Raw genomic sequence first — 22,748 nt, forward strand, 5'->3', positions numbered from 1 at the left:
CCATTTTCTCTTTTCTCTGAAATCTGCCATGATTTAAAAAAAAAAAAAAAAAAAGACGAAAGGAAATAAAAATGCCATTGGCCAGAAGACAGGGTGGAGAAAAACAAAAGGGACAAAAATAAACATCAAATATGAAAATTCTCAGAGATAATGCATTTATAAACACAGAAATGGTTACAACAAAGATGGCCGTGATGAGTAGGTATATATATATTTATATATATATATTTATATATAAATCCGTGTCCGGCAACTGACCGCGGCACCTAGGGAGCTAAGTCCAGTCCTTGCATCTGCCCCGAACTCTCCCTTCTCTGCAGCCCCCTTATCGTGGGGTTTCATAAAGAACCCGCAGCTCCTTAGGTTGGGGACGGGGAGACTGAGCACAGGGCCTCGGCTGGCAGAGAAGGGGAGAGGCTCCAAGGAAAACCATAACCCACACTTCTAAGCCACCGTCGGCCATTTTGGGGATCTCCGGCCCCTTGGGGACCACATCTCGGCCCTTGCCCCTTTACAAATAAAGGGGGTCTGACCCGCCCCAGACCTCCCTCCAGCATCAGGTAGGAAGTGAAGTGAGATCATGAGGGGAAGAAAACGGCTCCCAGGGACAGGGGCACGGGAGGAACCTCTGTTCTTTCGCAGGCAAGAACAGAACAGGAGGCTGCTTGCATTTAGGGCTCCCTCCTCTGTGCCGTCTGGGAGTGCCAGCCTCTAGTCCTCTGTCAGCCCGAGCTTGGAGGATTACGAGGGTGAGGAGAGAGTAAGTGCCCACGCTGGAAAAGTCTCTATGAGGTCATAGCAAACCCCTCCCCTGAGCACCAACCCCCAATGTTAAAAGCTACGCTTAGGCGGGAGGCTGCTGGATTACGCGACCAGCTCAGTACTCCTCTGCCATTCAGGAGGGCTGACGTTCCTTCGGAAGAGGAGCTGAGACAATAAGGATGGTATCCTGTGAGAGAAGGCCATGCCTGAGGCCCAAGGAGATGGAGCCGTGGCCTGTCAAGGAAGAAGAGGACTTTTCCCACCAAGAGGAGCTGGAGAAAGAAGGGACCAGAGCCTCTTTCCCCTCTCCCCGGGGGACGGCAGCACAGGTCTCTACGAGCTGGCCAGGTGCTCTACCTGGATGGTGCTGGTGGTGACGGTGAGGCAGATGTCCTTGTGGTGCTCTGCCGTCTTATAGGGGGTCAGGTCGAAGGAGCACTGGGGCGGGGGATTGGGGTTGCTGTCCCCGCCACCCCCGCCCTGGGGGGCCGCCCCCGGGGACTGGAAGTGCGGAGGCTGTGGCGGCTGCTGCTGTGGCTGCTGCGAAGCCTGGGAGGCCTGGGCCTGGGCCTGCGCTTGGGCCTGCGCTTGAGCCTGGGCCTGGGCCACTGCCGCCGCCGCCGCCGCCGCCTGCACCTGCTGCTGGAGATCAGGAGGGTTGTGTTTGCGCATGTGCTTCATCAGGTACGTTTCCTGAGGGGGATGGAAGAGGGGTTGAGGGAAGAAAGAGAAGGAAGGAAGCTCCCTGTAACCAGCACCCCGGGCTGTTACCTTGAACAGAACGACACTTATACAGAGGTGCTCTGGAGCCACGCGGGTTCTCCCCATGAGCCACTTTCAGTGCTCGCACCGCGTGGACAAGGTGGGGGGGACCTTTAGGGTAACCGTGGGCATTCAGCTGGCACGGGGAAAGCTGTCACTTTCTCCAAGTTCTCTGAATGGAACAACCTGACCACCTTTTTCTGGAGTCTAATGGAAAACATCTAACTGAAATCTCTCGTCTCACAATTTCAAGACGCTTTCTTTTGTCCTGTGTCTAAGTAAAATGAAGACTCACTGCTGAGCAATCGCTATAGGCTTAAGGGACCAGGCATCCCCCAAATTCCTCAGCTCTGCGTCTGTTCAGTTTCTGTTCTCTTTACTGATCCCGGCAAGGTGGAGCAAGGGATGGATGGGGTATATTCACTGCGGCAACTCTTTATCGGAAAGGCGGGGTGAAGCCGCTTGTGGGGGGGGGGGGGCTCCGAGTGCTCACCGACGTGTACGCCCGGCTGCAGATGGTGCAGGTGTACACCTTGGCATGCTTCACTGTGTGCGTGGACAGGTGCACCTCCAGCGAGGTCGCGTCCGTGTACGCCCGGTGACAGTTGTGGCACTTGAAGGGTTTATCTTTGTTGTGCTGCCGCCTGTGGGACTGAGAAAACAAGGAGAAATCAGGACAGCTGCACCACTCTGCCCTCCTGCCTCCTTGACCTTAATGGAAAGCCCTGGGCTGGGTGCCAGGCCTCTTGGGTTCTCTTACATCTGAAGGCAGCAGAAATTGCTTCAAATGAAACTTCAGACGCTACCAGCTAAGGGAAGCAGCATCCTGCAGGATCCTTAAAGTCAGAATGACGGCTACGCCTGGTCCCACTAGTCCAGTGGTTCTCAAAGGGAGGCATGGGGACTGCCAGGGAACACCAAGACCTTTTCAGGGGGCCCGCAAGGTCACAACTATTTTCAAAATAATAATAATAATAAGACACCATTTGCCTTTTCACTCTCATTCTTTCATGACTATACAGAGATTACACGACGTGTAATATCGTAAAGACTGAACGCAGCAGATAAGAGAATCTCTCCATCTTCTAGTAAGCCAGACATTAGAGAAACGTGCATAAACATAAAGCAATGCCGTTCTTCTCACCAAACTTTTTGCAGGAAGGGAGGTTAAAAGATATGTTATTTATGTTAATGTACAATGGGGTTTGTTATTTTTAAACAAATTACTAAATAGTTTTTCAGTTTCATAACGTCTACGTAATTAGGTGTTACCCACATCAACGAAAGCTCTTTGGGCTCCCCAGTGACTGTTAACAACGTAAAGCGGCCTGAAAAAGTTTGAGAACCACTGTACTAGTCAAACGGCACTGTGACCCCAAGTCTTAGACTCAAGGCCTCGTGTGGAGGGTGGAGCACCTACCTGCAGGTTGGAGAGCTGTGTGAAGGCTTTCTCGCAGCCCGGGTGTGCACATTTGTACGGCCTATCCCCGGTGTGGATTCTGCACGGGACGAGAGAAGAAGAAAGGGGAAGGACATCAGCAAGGCCGCTCAGGGACCAGCGCCTTAACAGGCCTCCTCTGGGAGCACAGGGTGGGTCTCCAGGAGACGCCGGCTCAGGCCAGCGGGCCCGACTGCTGCTCGCTGCCCGCACCACTCCGCTCAAGCTGGGCTCCTCTCTGCTGGCGGAGGGCCGGGGGCTGGGCGGCCAAGGCGCGGGGAGGCCACAATCTGGCAGCCAAGGCAGCTCCTACAGTCACCGGCCCTCACGAGAGTTCAGAAACGTGAGATAAACACACGGCGAGAAAAAAGAAACACATAACACTTCTCCCTTGGCCTCCAACATACAGCCAGAAACTACCCCTTCAGCCTTAACACCAATCCCAGAGCAAGTTCTGGGGTCAAAGAAAAGCACAGAGTTATGCGAACTGTGAAGGGCGGCAGCAACATCGATGCTGGTGGAAGCTCCTTGGGGCTTTTCCCAGCTCAGCCCCTAACGGCAGGAAATGCCTAGTTTAGTACTGATCTGACCTCTTTCCAAACACTATAGGGCCCTCTGCTGAGACGAGCCAAGGACTTGAAGGTTGGCAGAACCCTGCTCCTTGGCAGGGACTTCAGAACCATCTCTGTGACCAGGTGCTTTTCGAGATCCCGGGTATGAAATCCTGAAAACCTCGCAGGACACCTCTCCTTGTGAGGAAAGCCCGATTCCTCCTCTTCGAGAAGCAAGCTGTCGGACCACTTTAAGAGGGATCGCCACCTCCAGAAGCAGCCGGGAGAGGAGACCCGTAGCCAGCAGGAGTCTGGACTCCAGCTCAACTTGAGATCCCACTGAAGGAGACCATCAGCTCTTCCAGGAGGCAGGCTCGCCTCCGAGCCACTCCAGATTCACGGGACAAAGTACACATCCTTACGGAGTAGGAGCATTTTCGTCTCATTTGCCGGTTCTCTGTGAACATTTACGCTGTGCTTTGTTCTCTCCTGTACCCCTGGCATCCCTCGGAGCCTTGCTTGGTGCTGTAGGTGTCGCTGAGTTGGTACCCAGCTGAAGTCTGATTATACCTCCTCCCGTTCATAATCGGTGCCCTAAGGGCTAGAGGGATGGTCTTCTCCGACCAAATGGCCCTGCTTTGACATCGAGAATCTTGCAGGATGTGTGCACAGGTGTCTCCAGGGAGGGAAATGAGGGAAGGAAACGTCGGCTCTGCTCCCAGTGAGTTTCCTCCTCCCTCGGATCAGGGAATGTCCCACAGTCACTGTGTCTCCTTGGCGCTGCTTCTGCCCCAGAAAGGCTCTCTGAGCGTCCACTTGCGTCTCCAGTCTTGCTTGGTCTTCCTCCCAGATGCCAGCTGTGCTCTCCTCCGGCCAGCTCTCTCCTCCAGCCGGGTCTCTCCCCCGCCCCCCGCATGCGGGTTGTTGTGTGTGTCCGGGGCGGGGGTGGGGAGGGCATGCCAGCGGGGCGGGGGCAGTAGCCCGCCACTCTCCCTTACCGTGTGTGCTGCTGGAGGTGGGAGAGCTGGCGGAAGGCCTTCTGGCAGTAGGAACAGTTGTAGGGCTTGGCCCCCGAGTGGATACGGAGGTGCTGGGCCAGGTAGGAGGTGTTGGCGAAGGTCTTGGAGCAGTGCGGGCACTTGTGGGGCTTGATGGTCTCCGTGTGCATCTTGGAGTGGATCCTGCCGGAGAGGAGAGGAGGGAAGGGGGGAGGAGGGAGCGGTTCGACACCACGGGCTCAGCTCTCCGCTGGGTGAAATGATGTTGCTTGACGGATGAGAGCACCCCTTCCTCCCTCCCCCACAAACCCGCGCCGGCCTGGAGAGGCTCGTGAAGAGGACACCCACATCTAGGTTGCTGCTCATCTTAAGTCGGTGGCTAGAATGGCAGTGAGATGATGAAGAGCTGCACCCCTGGCTCCTGTAACCTTAAAGATTTCGGTCTCGTCAGCCCTCTGCTTTGTGCCAAGGTTACACACTCACCACAGACACCCTGCTTCCAAACAGTAATTTGAACAAAGACCAACACCGCCTGTCCCCCATGGACCTGAGGTTGAATGCACACCTCGGCTCTGAACTGACGCATATAGTAAAAGCAGGGCCTGCTCTGCAGAAGATTTCCGAACACAGACACAGAGAGAAGCCACATAAATCGCTGCAGACCTTGGGACCGGAGAGCACAATGTTCCAGGCACCACCCCCAAGCTGCAGGGATACGCAGTTTAGTTTTCACAGACAGCAGTGGGAGAGAATCGAGGCTCCCAAAGGGCAGAGTTGAAAGGGACAAAAGAAAACATGTGGAGAAGAGAGAAGGCGTGGGCCACGTGGCCTCGGGGTGAGGGGTCCACGGCAGGGAGTCGGGGGGAGACTGAAAGCAGCCTTACCGGGTGTGCTGCTGGAGGTGAGAGAGCTGGCGGAAGGACTTCTCACAGAAGTTACAACTGTAGGGCTTGGCCCCCGAGTGGATACGGATGTGCTGGGCCAGGTAGGAGCTGTTGGCGAACGTCTTGGAGCAGTGTGGGCACTTGTGGGGCTTGGTCTCGGTGTGTGACTTGGAGTGGATCTGCATCTCCGACTTCGAGTAGAACGTCAGGGAGCACATCCGGCACCTGGGCCAAGGGAGGGCAGCGGTTAGCACCCTGCCCACCGTGAGGGCGTTGCTGAACCCGCCCCTCCACTTCCAAAGATGCCAACCTATCTGATCTCTCTTCTATTCCAGCGACAACGCGAGGCCCTCGAGAGGAGGAGCTCTATTTTATCTATCTTTACAGTCTGCCCTAGAAGGGCAGAAATATTAGAAATACAGCCCAACACAAGTATTTGATAAGTGTTTGCTGAAATGCCTGGACTCCCTAAGTGTGTACATAAACAAGAATTCAACCAGGTAAGACAGGAAACTCTTATCACAGGCCCTGGGCTGACACGGCTTTCACCGGACCAGGAGTATCACCTAGCCTCTGTCTTCCTTCTGCCTGTAACTTGACTTCAGACTTCTAAAGAACCCCTTTCCCCAGTTTCCCGTGGAGAAAGTACATCCCTCAGGTAATCCTCAAGCTCCTGAGGTGACAATGAGGACAAACTGACTAGATTCCTCAGAGGACTTTTCTCCTGTCTCCTCAGATAACTGTCTTCTCTCAGATTTTCTCCTTTTTGCCAGTGATTTCTAGAGGGATGAGGTAAGAATTACCAGGGTTATTTGGAGGGGGCTTTCCCAAACCACATGTCCGGCCTCCGCTCTGGATCTGATGTTCCACCGACTCCCCCCGGCCCCCGGCCCCCTGGCAATCAAGTGAGAATTACTTCTGCAACGAGCCAAGGTAACTGCTGCAGTGGGTTGTATCCTTCAAATATGAAGGAGAAAAAAAAGACTGGCAAAATACTGAGCCTCCCCGCTAAACCCTTCCTCTTTCCTAGCTCAATGCCAGCACTTCGGGTTGACAACAGTATCATCTGAATACACTTTCATGCATCATCTGAGCTGGTAATCCTTCTTCCTGCTCTTATACTGCCCAACAATATCAAATAAGGAGGACTGTGGGCAAGATAAGTCACAATTATTCAGACTTTACTGGGCGAAAGCTATCTATATGTGAGCTGGAACCCTATCACTCAAACAACTCACCAGCACACAATGTGGGCTGAAGCCAGGCCACTGGGGCAAGTCCCTCTTCTCTGGGTCCCCCCCCAACGTCTCTCTCTAGGAGGGGCTTAGGATGGTGAAGGGTGACTTCTGCTTTTTTCCTGATCCCAAGAGAATATGCAGAGAATAACTGAGATGCAGACTAAAAAGAACTCTGAGCTCCTCAGAGAAGAAGAGACCACTGTTACTTGGGGGTATGGTTCCTGTGTTAATGCTTCCATTAAAAATCCAATCATTGAGGCCAATTTCTAGTTCTCTAGTCACTTGATAATTCTGAAAGAAATCCGATTACCTGTTTACCAACCCCTGGCTGTTGTCTGGGATGCCCAACCATTGTGTGGGAGGGTGGGAGGTTCTGTTTATAGTTAGCAGGGTCCAAAGGACACAGCCAACAGAAGTCTGGACACCGGGGCTCTACTCAGGGTTCAGTTACAGGCTTGCTCATCAATCTAGACCTCAATTTTCTGGTCTGTAAAATGGAGAGATAAATAACTGCCCCCCAAAGGGCCAGCAAACACCCAGGAGAGTCCATGGTAAGCCAAGCGTTCGCTAACAATAAAACTGCATTAAGGTCAGCAGCACGAGTGCTGAATGAGCTCATGCTACTATATACTTCACTAAAACTGAGGTTAGAAAACTAGACACAGTGTCACTTGGAGAGGAACTGCACTAGAGTTACAAAACAGCTTCCCTCCGCTAAGATTTCTCAGACAGGTGGAATGATTTTAGCTCAAGCAAAACCTCATTAGTTTGCCTGTGAATGCTGAACACATAACTGCACCCCTTAACCTGAGATTAGTTATAGAAGAGAAAATCACCCTCTTCCTCAAAGTTTTCAACGAGGGAAGAATCTGCAAAACTTAAACTCACCAATAATGGACTGGCAACAACATGAGCTGTCTCCAGAGGTATGAGTATAATAAGGATAACATAACAATAACACAGTAATAACGGTAGTAGTAAGTGCCACCTGTTGTTGTGCCTGACACTGCCGGGCTCCAATTAGGTCCTTTAAACACATTGTTTCCGCTCCTTAAAACAACCTGGCAAGTACTATCCCTGTTCTACAGAAAGGAGCACAAAGGCTCAGAAAGGCAAAGCAATTTGCCAAAGGGCGAACAGTGACTCATTCTCACCTAACCTTAAGACTCCTCACACTAGAGGTATCCAGGGGGAAGCTGGGCCATCCTATCATCTGCCAGAAATGTTTAAACACTAAAACTACAGAGAAGCCAAATATGTACAAGCCTAATGCAAGATGTCAGGTGCTGGGAAAGAAACCCGATTAGGAGAGCTGTGGCAGTGGGCAGTGGCCGTGTCGCTGGGCGCACAGCTCCAAGGGGCACCATTCACACCCGACACCACAAGGGTGCTCCCTTGGAGGCCTGCAAGGCAATGGCCTTGGTTACAGTAACCGCTTTGAAGTGAATTATCAACGCTTTTTCCCCTAAGATGTTCAAAAACACTTTCAGATACTCTGATTTTCCCTCAAAACATTTCCACAGGATAGATGAGGGCCATGACTGGTCTTCAAATTTTACTAGAAATAAGTTGACTTGCCCAGAGAAAAAGAACCCAGTTCCCCTAATACCCAGTCAAATGCCACAGACCACAGGAATGGATGTGGCTGACCCACACCTGTATCGAAACAGGGACTCCTCGTGATTAAAAAGATTCCTTTGGGACCTCAGAGTTCTGAGTTTCTGAAGAAATTCCATTTACCTATAACATAATCAATCCCCCTTAAATTCAGAGTTCTCTTTAGTCACCTGGAGGTAGTGTGTGGAAAATCCTATCAGGGCTGCCCTCCAATTGTACATTCACATTTCTTTGCACATGCACAGTGTGGCAAGTCCAGAAATAGCTTTAATGTGGGTCCGGAAGACAAAGAGAGAGAAACCTTGGCAGAACCAGATGACGCTGATCCACGTGAAGGGCCCTACAGAGTGTCAGGGAGCCCCCCCACCGTTCCTGCAACAACCGGTCTTGTTCAGGTGTAGCTCCAAGTCACAATGACCTCACTTTAAGCCAACACATAAAAATCCAAATTTCTACAAAATAAATTTAAAAGGGATTTTCATTTTATGGAATGTATGATACCTTTAAATGAACCAAACTTGTCAAGTACCTTTATAATATGATGTAAACATTGCTCAGGAACACTTTTACTGTGTAAGTGGGGTACACCTGTAATAATAAAGCTGCAGTGAACTTTCAGATTATGAGCTGGAATTCTGCAGTGCTCAATACTTTCTGCATAGCAACACTCCCCTCATTTTGACTTACAAAGACGGATTTAAACGCTCTGAACTCTCCATGGTAGAAGTGTACAACACATAAAAGTAAATGCTAAATGATGACTATTTCTCGTCTCTTTCGAAGTTCCCAACATTTCAAATCTCATTTGATATATAACTCCCAAGAGCTGGGAGGCATAAACAGAATTCTCCCCATTTTACAGATGAGGAAACTGAGGCCCAGAGAGGGGAAAAGGACTTGCCCAGGGTCACACAGCAAGTTCGTGGTGGAGCCGGGAACTGAATCCATGAGCCCAAGGCTCTGTCCATTTCCTGTGCCGCAGTTCCCTTCGCTCCTAAAATGGGAACAACATTGCCCATCTCGGTACACTAAGGACAGACCCAGTCTCCCAGCCATGCACATCTACCCCTGTCTGTGTCAAAGCTGTGACGGTGGCTATTCCACTCTGTACACTGGGACCAGACTCCCCAAACCCACTAGGGCCCTTGACGGTTCTCAAGGGGATTAAAAGATTTCCACCTTTCAAAGGGCAGGGAGTTTAGACATGTACTTATTTTTGTATAGTACCACATGCAAATATGCTTATAATGCTTTTTGGCAATGGACGACTTAAAGGAAGTAGAGGATCAAAAGAACTTCCATGAATGAGAAAGTGAGAAAACAGCCATCTCACAAGCATATATTCCACAGGGGGAAGGGGAGGTATCCTATTCGTTCCACCTTTTTATACAGACCCCTCCCATCATCCCAACCATGCAGGGTCAGGCAGGCTCAATGCTCAAATACGGCCCAAGAACCGGTGGATAGCACACTGGTTAAGGTTAGGGGCTTACCAGAAATGTTTCTTGAAAAAATAGGAATGGAAAATGTAGAAACCAAAAAGGAGCTGGAGACAAGAGTCTCAAACCCAGTCTAAAGCCTCATTACAAGAAAGAAATTCCATTACGTCACCCCAAAATAAGTCAATGCTGAAGATCTCAAAGAAGGAAGGGGTGAAATGGGTCTGCATCCTGGGGAAGAGGAGCCAGAGAAGGGCCAGAAGCTCCACCATCCTAACCCTCAACAGAACACTTGACATGCACGTGGATCCGAGGCGGAAGCTGCCGGAGCGCGGAGCCCGATGGGGGCAGGGTAGCTGAGAGAGCCGCACCCCACCCTGCCCGGCTCTGATCCTCACCTGTAGGTCTTGCCGTCTTTCTGATGGTCATCGTCATCCTCAGGGGAGAGGACGTAAGGGTCGTTCATCTCAGGAAGCCCCGATTCCAGCATCCGCTTCTTCTTTCGGCCCCGGGGGGGCTTAGCGGCCACAGTGCCGCCGCCGCCACCGCCGCCGCCTCCTTCCTCTGTTAGGGTCGATGCTACCTTCTTAGAGAGGTCAGGGACCACCTGCAGGGCTTGTGAGCCAGGGGGAAGAGCTGAGACAATCATGGGAGCCGAAATGGGGAAGGTCTGAGCTGACGAGGCTGTGGTCACGAGGGAGCCTGAGGGGGATGTGATAACCAAGCCGGGACCTAGGATTGTGAGAAAAAGGAGATGGTGTCATGTTGCCCAGTCCGGATCCTAGTCCTACGTCATTTTCCCCAGATCATGGTCTATTTAACCCCTCACCACCGCCCCCCCGCCCAGAGTATACAGGAAACCCCAAACCCTGTAGAAAGACAATGGTCTCCTAACCCCTGTCCCCACCCCGCCCCCAGTAACAGTGAGATTTACCCCTTGATTGACTCCCTTCTCTTCTCCACCTCTGAGAACAGGAGACTCCTTGATTCAGAGAAGGAAAGAATGTCACCTCCTCAAAGGCAGGGACCGCATCTTCTACTTCTTTGTATCGCCCACAATGCCTAGCGCATTGCTAGGCACACAGTAGGCACTTAATAAAAATCTGATTGAGTAATCAAACACATATCCCACTCCCCATGTCCTTGGCGCCCTCCAGCCTGGGGTACTGATCGTGGAAGATCAACACCTCAGATTGGAGAAGAGCAGAGGGTGCTCACCAGCGGTCATCAGTCCTGTCGACGGCACAGGGACCACCGTGATATTCTGGGTAACGGATGCCTGGCTATGTGGGGTCAGCTGGTCTGACTTGGACTCTGTGTCCATGCTGATGCCCGAGGGCAGGGACACCGAGGCAGGCACTGTCAGCAAGGTGGGGTAGTGGGGTGGAGCCAGCCCACAGCCCTTCTCTGGCAAGAGCTGGTCCTTCATCTTGTTGATGAACATCGTGTTCTCAATCTGAAAGAAAAGGAACAGGACAGTGGCCTCTGAGGGAGAGTCCCGAGTCTGTCTGCTCCCTCGGCACCTCACACTGTCCATCCTCTGTGGGGATCAAAAGGCGGGTGGTTAATATCTGTGCTTCCAGAGAGAAGCTGAACAGAAACACTGTGTAATTCTCAACGATGGGGGGCCCTGGCGAAACAGCATGGGATTTATCTTGCTTCAGTGTCCACGGTAACAGGACTTGCTACTCAGAGCTGAAAAAAGTACCCAGTGGAGCAGAAGCAAAAAACCAAACACCACGTACCTGTCCTGAGACCGTGGGGATGGAAGGCCAGAAGTACGGGTTAGAATTGAAGTGAGATTCTTCCATTCTACCTGAAGAAGGAAACGAGACCACATCACACTCAGGAATCATCTGAAGCAGCTGAGCAAGGGCGAAGGGGCGCTGAGGAGCTCCGGGTCTCTTCCCACAGGGCTGGGAGTGAGGAGTCAAGGCCTCAGGATCTAGCATATTAGTCCCTCTGGTCAGAGCCACTCACCACTACATCCCCATCCAACAGAGGCTATCCCAGTTCAGATGCTGGTGAAAGAACTTACACACATCTCTTTTACTCACACAATGTTTCCTGTACCCCAAATAAACAGAAGTGGTATTTCTTTCTTTGGCTGACAGAAAGAGAAATTGAAGTCCTGAGACAGGAAGGCTCGGACCCAAGGTCCACACAAAGCAGGTCACCGATCGGCCTGAAAACAGCCAGGGTACCTGTCATTGTTCCTCTCCTTTCACCCCTCAAATCCATCTTCCTTGAAATAAACAATTTCAAGGGGTCCAACTGACATGTCTATAGTTCCCTGAAAGGTTCTAGGCCAGAATACAAAACGTCCAAGAGAATTAAAGAATGAAATTGGCGAGAATCAGAATCAAGGTCTTTGGGGTACCAGATGATATCTGGGGACCACGCCCCATGGATCCCACCAAGGTCTGAGAACATCTGTGATGCTGCACTGGGTACCACCACACACACTGGACTGACCAGTAAGAACCTAGGAGTTACCAGTTTTAAAAGGGTTCTAGGGAATTTCCTGGCGGTCCAGTGGTTAGGACTCTGCGCTTTCACTGCCGAGGGCTCGGGTTCGATCCCTGGTCGGGGGACTAAGATCCTGCAAGCCACATGGCACGGCCAAAAAAAAAGGGGGGGACTGTTTCCAGCACCAGCACCCCAGATCTCCACCTAAAGGGATTTAGAACAGGGACAATGGTGGGTCAGAACACACACACATTACCAGACTCCTCTGTAGTTCTCAAACACTATACTTCTAAGAGTTCAAGTTCTCCTCTGTACACGGATGACAAGTAAGCTTAAAACCTGGGGAGGGAAGAATAAGCAGCAAGAAAAGGAATCCCTCAGAATCGTGTTGCAAGTCACCGATGGGTCCGGAACGCAGGCATCCCACCACTCATTTTCATACTCTGATCGCTTCTCCTAACAAGGCTTCACTGCAGGCTATTGGTCCAGAGTAGCTTCCCAAAAGCCTGGGCCAGGAGAGATCCAGGCTGGCAGAGGCAGGTGAAGCGGGAGGAGGACACGGGTGGGAAGGGGAAGGGAGGGAATAAACATTAACACCGCAGTGCTGCTCCGGGCCGAGAGCAGCCAAGCTCCAGGAGGGGCAGAAGGACCACAGGACACTGTGACTTGTAGCCTGGTCACACACATGGTCCCACTGAGGACACGCTGGAGGCGGACACCAGGGATTCTAAGAGATGGGCAGAGAAACTGGGTCTCAAGCAGTGACTAAGGAAACCAGGAAAGTTCTTCAGCAAAGGAGGTGAAGCAAAAGATCTCACTCTAAATGTAACGGTGTTCCTGGTCCTTCTCCAGAAGTCTCATCACATTTTTTGCTCTACTGAACAACACTCTGAATTTTCATAAAACCTATAAAGGGAAGCAGACTGAATTTCAGCCTATTTTTCCCCAAAAGTAGCAAAGTAGAGGAGCAAATCTGTGGCTACCACAGCTTCATACAAATGAGGCTCAACTTTAAATGCCCTGAGGGTCAGGCACAGACCAATCCTGCTTCCCAAGTTATAAACACAGTAAAACCAGACACTCTCCACACGGGTGCCACCTAGCTCCCTGCCAGCTTTATAAAGGGCCTCGAGCCTCAGGCCCTCCGGAGGCAATGGACGTGGAGAAACAGTGAGATCACAGTGTAAGGGGACCCGATCTTGCCCAGCTTTGGGGGAGGCAGGGGCCACATCCTGAACTGCCCCCAGGTTCTAAGACAGGACCCATCACCCAGTAGGCAATGCCATACTTGGTGAACCGAGTGGCAGAAGACTTCGCATACGGACACTGAAAGCCAAGCCAAGGGCTCCGACTGGGACCCACAGCCCCATCCCTCTAACCTAGCTGAGAGGCATGAAATCGACAAGGGTAGTGGCTGCGGTGGAAATGCAGTAGAGAATCAGGCTGGAGAGTAAAGGAAAGGAGGATCTAATCATAATATCCCCCTAAAGAGACAAGGAAGTAAATGCATTACGGGTGTGAAAATTTAGGAGGGAGGAACTGAGAGCCTGAAAATAAGGCTGTCCTCAGGATTCTGGCGAACAAGGCTCCTCCCCATGCCCAAACTACATCCATTCTTAGTGTCCTGCCAGGGGCTCAGGGGAAGCAGTTTCTGAGTCAAACATGGCCTGTAGGTTGTTACAAAGGGGCACGAAGTGACTTGGAGGACAATATCACCACCACCATTAGCATCTATTAAGAGCCCACTGTGTTCAAGGTACTGTTCTGAGCACTTTACAAGCGTCGCACCATTTAATCCCACAACAATTCTATGAAGCAGGAAAGTGCAATCCCTATTTTTCTTTTTTCTTTCTCTTTAAAAAAACATTTTACTGAAATATAGTTGATTTATAATGTTGTGTTACCCATTCTTCAAATGAGGAAACTGGAGGCAAACAGTAAACAGCAGAACAGGGATCTGAACCCAGGACCAAAGAGCAAGCTAGAAAAGGGTCCTACAAGAGACCAACTCAAGTACATGCTCTCTGATGCTGGGGCTTGATTCACAAATCGAAATTTAGACTATTTCCAGAAATGGACTATATACTTTTCAGGTAGTTCTCAATAAATGCTTTCAACAATGAAGTTTTCAGGGAATTCCTTGGTGGTCCGGTGGTTAGGATTCCACACTTTCACTGCCAAGGGCCCAGGTTCAATCCCTGGTCAGGGAACTAATATCCCACAAGCCACAGCATGGCTGCCAAAAAAAAAAAAAAAAAAGCAAACACCAAAAACGAAGTTTTCAATAACAGCAAAATGCAGTGAAAGATGATATTCTCTGTCCACATCCAGTGAAACCTCACCTGGCCACCAAGATAACTGATTTTAGAATGATGGGGTCTGAATTAAAAGGCCAGACTGTCCAGAAGGGGCAAATAGAAGGAAAGGCCCCTCCACCTCCCTGGATACCGCCTCTCACTCTGCTTTGGTTCTTAAAAGAACAAAGGTGAAGATCAGAACCACAGCCGCTCCCAGGACGAAATGATAAACGTGTCTGTGGGCTCCTGATAAATACAACAGCCCAAAAGGGGGTGCACGGGGAGCCCTGCTTGCCCAACTGGAAGCAATATCCGCCTGCAGGATGACACGGGAGAAAGGGTCAACACTGTCCTGATGCCAGAATGTGATGTAAATGGAGCCCCCTGGGGTTGTGTCACAGGGTGCCCTGGCACCAGCTCACTCAAATACCTGCCAACTGTTGTCTTACCACTTCTCCTTTCAACTCTCTATCACGCATGGAGGAACGCCCACCAAACCATCCTGACATCCAGGTACGCACATATGAACATTCTTAAAACCCGAAGAAAGCAATGATATTACAGGGAAACTTCACCTCTACACAGAGTGCCAGTTTTCTTTTGTTTGCTTTATATTTTGGCCACGCCGCATATCTTGCGGGATGTCAGTTCCTCGACCAGGGATAGAACCCAGACCATGGTAGTGACAACACCGAATCCTAACCACTAGGCCACCAGGGAACTCCCCACAGAGCATCAGTTTTGATGATTATGCCAACACATTAAAAACAAACCAGAAGGGGTTCACCTTAGACTGGGAAGGAAGAGGCAGGCTTCTATTATAGCCCCAAAGCTCAGGAGAGAAGGAAGAACACAGTAGGTGGAAAGATGATGTTGGCAGATTGAAAATCTGGGTTCTAATTCCAACTTTACTACCGCACCATGCCTCTGCTGTTCTCCAATAAGAAGGGACGTTTACTATAATTAAGTTGGACAGCATTTTCCTTTCAAGAGGTTCAGGAACTACATACTCCTTTTCCAATCTCAAAAGAAATCTTGGAAGACTGAGAAGGTGAAGAAAAAAGACAATATTAAGTTATGTCCATGAAACACATAGGAGGACCTGAACTCTTGCACCAGAGCTCTGTCCATCTGTTCATCCTTCCCCAGTGCTACCGGCCACCCAGGGATAAAGACATCACTGCCTCCAGCATTGCAGTTTTCGCAGAAGTACTGAAGACCACCACTTCTTTCCTGGTACTTACAATTTTTACATTTTTCCCCCCAAAATAAAGCATGGTTTTCTTTTCTCAAGAAAATAACATTCTCTCACACAACCAACCTTTAGGAAATCATGAAATACACCAACCCAATTTAGTAGCCAGAGGATGGACCGAGGAATCAAAGCTTCCAGAATCTAGGTTTAGGCCCTACATCAGTAAATGACTCTGAGGAATTTACGACTCTCCTAAATTTCTACTTGGGTAGAGGATGGAAGAGTATCAAACCCCTAAAAAATTCATAAGGCACATGGAATTGAGATGGAGACAACACACAGAAGAAAAAGAATAAAATGCTCAAAGTACTCCTGAGGAGAGTTAGAGAAACACTTCCATGTGATGACGACTATTCGCGACAATTAGCAGAAATTACATGGAGACCACGTAATTATAAAGGAACTACCCAAAAGCATCAGATCTATAGCCCGCAGCTTACTAATCACCAACTAGAAGCACTAACAAGAAAGAGAGATGCAAAGAACAACCAACTCAAATTCAACTACAGAAAGAACTGGAGGGGCTTCCCTGGTGGCGCAGTGTTTAAGAATCCACCTGCCAATGCAGGGGACACGGGTTCAAGCCCTGCTCTGGGAAGATCCCACATGCCGCAGAGCAACTAAGCCCGTGCACCACAACTACTGAGCCTGCGCTCTAGAGCCCTCGAGCCACAACTACTGAAGCCCGCGCGCCTAGAGCCCATGCTCCGCGACAAGAGAAGCCACCGCAGTGAGAAGCCCACACACTGCAACGAAGAGTAGCCCCCGCTCGCCGCAACCAGAGAAAGCCTGCGCGCAGCAACGAAGACCCAACGCAGTCAAAACCAAAAAAATTATTAAGAAAAAGAAAAAAGGAAAGAACTTGACACATGGATCTCGGACACTCTACTGAAAAAACCTGTTCCAAAATGCACAACTGCAGAAAGGTTGCAATATTAGCTAAGGACTTGAAGTGAGGAAACACACAGGACCATTTCTCCTCAGTTAGGACACAAATCTTTTTCTCAGGTCCTAAGGGCATTCGAGAAGGGCCATCCCAATAGGATCTGGGGACTTCCTACTGTGAACTCTCCCAAGTACAAAATAACTGAGAACAGGTTTATCCCAATTCTATCGGGAAAAACCATCACACCATGCCCAAAGAGACCAACCACAAAGCTGGCAATCTGAGCCAGCACCTTCTACCCTGGGCACCACTGGACCACTGTACCTGCACCCTGCAGGGAGAACGCCATAGTGGTTCCCCTTGTCCTGCCCGTTCCACTATTAACTGACGGACCTGCGCATTGTGAGGCAGGAAAGAAAAAACAAACCAAAAAAAAAAAAAGTCTGGAGAAGAGGGAATATGCACCTAATATTTAATCACCACCTCGGCTCAGAAACCTATGGGGAATAAATTTTATAAACCAGCCTGGAATTGGTTCTCAGAAGACACCTCTAAGATTATAAGCTCTGAACTCAAACTCTCTTGGGTTGATATATTGTCATTCTCAGGCAACCTAAAACTCAATCATCATCAAACCTCATATTCTGAATTCTTCCAGAGCTACTTCTGGAGTCTACTCCATACAGTTTTATCCATTTTATTTCAAACTACCCACGAATCAGTTTTTTCCCCCCAAACTTCACCCTGCCACGTCAAATTCAAATAACATCACACCACGGATTCTAATCACTCACCAGGTCCACTCCAAACACTGATGCAACGTTACGGATACAAACTCCACTCTAAACTCAGTTCTGCTTGTTCCAAACACGAGAAAGCCATTCCATTAGCTATGCCACAAAGGCTACAATGGCAACTAGGGCCCATTTATCTCCAAAGCAGAATAAATTTCTCCTTTGGACACAGTGCAACACTGCTTAGTGAGTTCACTTGAGCATCTCACAACTCATTCTTGTTGAGGACTGGTGGGCATGGAAGGTGACGGGGTACAGTGCCAACTTTCGCACAAAACTTCCTGGGTATCCTCAAAAGATAATACGAAGAGGCTGATTTTTCTCCTACAGCAAACACCAGTATTACAATTGCTATTACTTGAACAATTCTGTCACGCTGTCCGCAAAAGGGCCATTTGATTATGACCCCTTCGCCCCCCAAAACTGGAAAAGCCATTAACCCCAAATTGTCTTACCCTCTCTCTCTCTTCCTCCTGTCGTCTTATTCCTTGTCCTTTCCAGGGCTCCTGAACTTTCTGTAAACAAATTGTCTGGGTTACAGGGGCCGGTAAGGGTGCAGCCACCGGAGAACTGTGGAGAACCTCAGGAATTCTTTGACCATCAGCACTCAGTCCAGAAAGCAGGCGGACCCCCGACTAACCATCCAAAGATGCAAGGACAGAACGACAGCAGTGCAGGGCCACCCGCTATGTGGATACAAGGGAAATACGTCCAATTCCCAGCAACTAAGATGAACTCTACCACCAGTGCGTGGGGTCCACCCCTGGGCTCAGACACTGGTTCTTCTTGGTCTCCCGGGGCCGCAGGTAACCGGAGGCGGGGGCGGGGGTGTGTGGGGACGGTTAGAGAACAGAAGAGCTGGAAGAAGAGAAGCGTCCCTGCCTCCCAAGGATTGGCTCAGAAGGCAAAGCTGAGGACCCGGGGGGGATGCACAAGCCCTTGTGTCAGGCACCGTGCCAGTTCAGGCCCAGGCACTTCCTCTGGCCTCCCCCCCCCCCCCGCCGCGAGGACTTCGCCCCTGCCTACCCAAGGCCCTGCGCCAAGAAGTACCTCCCTCAGCACAGTGGTCTAGCTACTGGAGACCCCGGCTGTCCCCCAAACACCTTCGCTGCCCTGAGACAGCCCCTGGGCGCCTTCTCCTGAGGTCGCCCACCACCCCTTCCTCTAAGACCCTTCTTTGGGACGCCCCTCCTTCCTCTCCAGGGAGCTGAACTCTGCCACCCACCAGACAGACACCCGCCCCCTAAACCCCCCCATTCCTCCCCATCGCCCGCTCCTCCACAACCACTTCCGGTTCCGGGACGGACACACGTACAGTCCCATCGTGGACCCCCCCTTCCCCGCCCCCCCCCAAGGAAAAGGGGAGGGGGAAGGAGCAGAGAGCTCGGCGCGCGCCGGCTCCAGCGGCGCGAGACTCACCCGGCGGCAACGGCTGCGGCGGCGCCAGAGCCGGAGCCAGAGAGCGGGAGGGGCGGCGTTTGCTGGGAAGGAGGGAGCAGAGTACGGTGGGAGGACCCGGAGGGGGCGAGGGGAGGGGGATAGCGCCAGGCGAGCGCGCGGGCACGCACTTTAGGCGCGAGGCAGACCCACACACTCACACGCACGGATCGTGCGCGAGACACCCGCAGGGCGGGGGCGCTAGGCAGTGGGTGGCCCCCTCCCTCCCTCCTCCCCTAACACTCACCCGGAAGTGGTGCCGCAGCTCGTGCTCCCGAGAACCCCGATTCCTCCACGCCCCCTCCCTCCCTCTCTCCCTCCCTCCCCCCACTGGCTCGGAGTTGAGCCGCGGCTGAGAGAAGGCGGGAGCGCCGGAAACGAAAAGGGGGGAGGGAGGGAAATAGCAAGGTTGGGGGGGCGGCAATGGGGAAAGGGGGGGTGAAAATGCAAAGGTCGAGTCACTTCCGGGAGCAGCTAGAGCACATCCGGCGCGGTTGGCGCTCCAGCATACTCAGGGCGGAAGTTACGACAGTAGGGGCGGAAGTAGCTTCTGCCCGGGGACGCGGTATACCCTCCAGGGATGTGACGCCACAGCGGAAATGAAGGTGGGTTCTGCTCTAAGGGCAGGAGCCGAACCTTCACGACTGCGGTTCCGGGCTTCCGGAAGGGACTTCAGGGGAAGTGGGAGGGTGGAAACGCGACAGGTTCATGAATTATGCATCAAGGTACGAGGGGCGGTATGGATTCTTAAAAGACGGGTCCTGGTTCCCTTCCCTCAAGGGGCGATAGGCAGACATAGGGAGTTACCATTCTTTTTTCTTACATACTCTCCAGAAGGTCTCAATGCTTTGAATATGAAAGAAAGGAAAAGGATGTGTCAGTAGTTTTCTGAGGTCCCTCCTTAGGCCCAAAGCGTGACTAATTAACCCCCCCCCCCAGGCCTCAGAATCCGACCCCTGCCTAACCACACCCCTTACTCTCTTTGCTTTGGTCTCTAAGTTCTTGTGGCCCTCTTCCACATCTTTATCTCCTACTCACCCGGCTTTACTTTTAAATATAGCACTCACCTCTACCTGATTCTATATTGTTGGATGTCCTCCTCTTCTCACTGGAATATCGGCCCCACGAGGTCAAGGACTCTTAATTGTTCGCTGCTGTATCCTCAGAGCCTGGCACTTAGTAAGCAGTTGGTAAACGTTTGTTGCATCAATGAACAATTAATGTGAACTCTTTCAGGAAGCCTTCCTTGATTGCTCCAACGGTCTCGTTCTCCGAATTTCCACAGCATTTAGTCCGTACCTTTTTTTTTTTTTTTGGCTGTTTTAACTATTTCATATATGTGACTCTTCAGCAAGTTTGTCAGCAACTCGGGAGAAACTGTCTCATACATGGTACCCTCCCACTGCTTTGTTGAGCACACAGTAGATGCTAAATAAATACATGCTATTTGAGTAAATGAATGCTGCCACCAGCCTGTCCCAGATCTAACCAGAATCCCTCTGGGCTCAGCTCTATTTTGAGTGAAACAGAATCAAAGTGCCTCCTATTAACAGTAATAGTTCCTTGCTTAGAGATCAAAATAACCCCGATAGGAATAACTGTAATGCCAAATTTTACATATAATGAACATAAGACTCTGAAGACTTAAGTGATTTTCCCCAAGGTCACAGCTTCCCCAGGAAGTAGCAAAAGACACCTAAAAATAAAAATTCCAATAAATGTTTAAGTAGAAGATATGTATTTGTATCTTTTTAAAAGCGTCCGCTCTCTTTATCACATTTTGGGACTCTGTAACCTGTCTGTGTCAACCCAATAGTGACGCAATAGGATAAGGGTCTTAAGGGCGCAGATGTGACCAGACGTAGTTGCTGTATGGGTTAGAGATCGATGATTTGAGAAACCTTGACTTTGGGGGCAGAGATAGAAAAGTGGGAGCAAAATGGTGGTAATCGCTATAAGTTCTGGTTCTCTTTCTGTTCTTCTCCTATTTACAATAACTGGCACCCCCCGGGCCTCGGTGTCTCCAATTGTCAACCCTGCTGCTGCCCTTGCTATAAGAAGCAAGTTTTAGTGCTTTGAACTCCTTAGAGAAAAGCTTTAGAGAGATAAATGTGGGGCGTACGGGGAGGAGGGCTGTTAATTTTAGCCTGGGGTTTTCCAGCTGGCACACTGTTTCCATCTTGAATCACTTCCACACCCTGAGCTCTGCCTGGGAGATCCCTCCTCCTGGGGGCTTCCCCACTCCCTGGTTTGGTCTGAGCCACAATGGTAAGCATTCCAGAAAAATGCTTAAGAGAAGCCTGGCTTAGTCATTTGATGCACAGCTCAGGAGGCAAAGAAAGCATACAGATGAGAGATGCTGGTCCCAGTAGTGATGGGTGGCCTCCAAGAAGCAAAGGGGTAGTATGGCCACTGTTTGTGTTCTTGGTCTGTGACTAAGCAGTGACTCCTTTGCCACCTGGAGCCTTCTGAGGACCTCCCGAGGCCCCATAGTTTCAGTTTCAACACTACATGAGATAAAGTTAGGATCCTTCCCCAGGGCCTCCTGACTCTTCCTGGTTAGCATAACAATGGGATTTAGTTTGGGATCATTCCTTTAGGACAACTCAGAAGACTCGGACATCTTTCTCCTCTGTCTCTCCCTGCCATCTGACTTTCCATGGGGAAGGAGGGCATTTAGGGAGAAGGAACAGGTAAGAATTTCCTGTGTCTTGCTGGTGTATTTTAATTTATTTAAATTTAGGGAAACAGCAGTCTAATCAGGTGATAATTAAGTCCCTCTTCATTAGGGACCTTCATGTGTGCCTTTTGAATATGGATGAGCCCTGGGGTCACACCGTCCCTCTGAAGAGGAAGGTGATAAGAGACATGTGCTGTCCGGGCACTTCAGCTCTTCCCCTTCTGCGCCTCCTCTTCCCCCCAACCCCCACCTGACAAGGACTAGATTCCTGTGGGGAAGGAAGGGAAAGGGCAATGAGGCTTCCTCTCCCGTCAGTCTCCTCCCCCTCCTCCTCAGGTCCGTCCCTCACTGCCTCCAGCCCATCCCAGCAGCACCTCTTCCTGCACTCTCAGGTCTCATCCAGCCCTCTCCCTTCCACCAGCTTCAGGCTGGGGTCTCTTCAGGTCCCACTGGGTTGACGCTGAGCCCGCCTCAGCAGCGTGTTTGCCTCGCACCTCTGCTTTTAGCTGGTTCATCACTCCTTGGCCCGGGTCTGCTTCTTTCTTCTTTTTCTTAGGGAGTCTGATGACCCGAACCCACAAACAGCTCTGATCCTGAGAAATACACTCCCTCCACCTCGCTCACTGTTGTGTGCTTCGTGGACTCAGCCACACTTCACTTGAGTACACAGTAAAGCGCCCCAACCCCTACAGCACCCACCTACAGATCCATGGACATTCCTGATTCTAACTGCAGAAATAAACACATGGAGGCCAACACAGGCCAGGGCAGCCCCCCTCTTGCACGTGACCGTCTCCTCTCCTCCCTGGAGCGCCCCCATTTCCAGGGAGCAAGTGGGGCACAGATGGGGGTGGGGGGAGAAATGGGACCTGGGTGGTTACCATGGCAACAGAACCTAGCAACAGCTGAGAGGCTGCCGTGTGGGTTTCTGCAGGGCTGTTACGAGAGCCAGACCTAGAACTGGGGGCTCAGAGGTGACTGATCCCAGCTGGGCAGCCTGCTCTCCCTCCTCCAAACGCACCCCTCGATTCCACGCCCACACCCCAGCAGTGCCTCTCAGAGAGGGCAGAGCGGGGAAAGCTAACGAGAGCTAACCGCGGGGCTTCTGGGGGCAGCTGCGGGCGGGGGCGGGTGAGGGAGCAAGGCTGCAAATAAAGCAAGCAGGGCAGCCAGCCTCTTCACTGCGGCTCCCTCTCATCGCTTGCCCGTTGCTCCATTTTTCCTCCTCCCCCCGCTTCAAC

General features: G+C 51.0%; 2 protein-coding genes across 17 annotated transcripts in view; one reads left to right on the forward strand and one right to left on the reverse strand.

The window, feature by feature from the left end:
- Nucleotides 1-138: 138 nt before the first annotated feature.
- ZNF384 (zinc finger protein 384) lies at nt 139-19,265 on the reverse strand. 15 transcript variants are annotated; one of them, XM_067695540.1, is made up of 13 exons: nt 19,075-19,264; nt 18,810-18,871; nt 17,846-17,905; nt 11,435-11,505; nt 10,908-11,145; nt 10,624-10,671; nt 10,088-10,421; nt 9,152-9,244; nt 5,396-5,620; nt 4,512-4,694; nt 2,945-3,023; nt 2,018-2,176; nt 139-1,455 (listed from the first exon to the last, which is right to left on the reverse strand). In XM_067695540.1, the coding sequence occupies exons 4-13, from the start codon at nt 11,498-11,500 to the stop codon at nt 1,096-1,098; spliced, it is 1,785 nt and encodes a 594-aa protein (XP_067551641.1). In that variant the 5' UTR covers nt 11,501-11,505; nt 17,846-17,905; nt 18,810-18,871; nt 19,075-19,264; the 3' UTR covers nt 139-1,095. The 15 variants fall into 15 exon arrangements, with proteins under 15 accessions (XP_067551641.1, XP_067551639.1, XP_067551644.1 ...); XM_067695538.1 differs by lacking the exon at nt 18,810-18,871; XM_067695543.1 differs by lacking the exons at nt 18,810-18,871; nt 19,075-19,264 and adding an exon at nt 18,706-18,730.
- A 2,095-nt stretch (nt 19,266-21,360) lies between these two features.
- The window catches only part of COPS7A (COP9 signalosome subunit 7A), a 32,217-nt gene continuing 30,829 nt past the window's right edge, over nt 21,361-22,748 (forward strand). Inside the window, exon 1 of one of the 2 annotated variants that reach the window (XM_067695561.1) lies at nt 21,361-21,520. The gene's annotated coding sequence lies outside the window, so the exon portion shown is untranslated. The remainder of the gene's footprint in view (nt 21,521-22,748) is intronic. The other variant, XM_067695556.1, reaches the window with a different exon arrangement.

Source organism: Pseudorca crassidens, chromosome 11 (genome assembly GCF_039906515.1).
Source record: "Pseudorca crassidens isolate mPseCra1 chromosome 11, mPseCra1.hap1, whole genome shotgun sequence".
In the NCBI taxonomy this organism is placed as follows: domain Eukaryota; kingdom Metazoa; phylum Chordata; class Mammalia; order Artiodactyla; family Delphinidae; genus Pseudorca; species Pseudorca crassidens.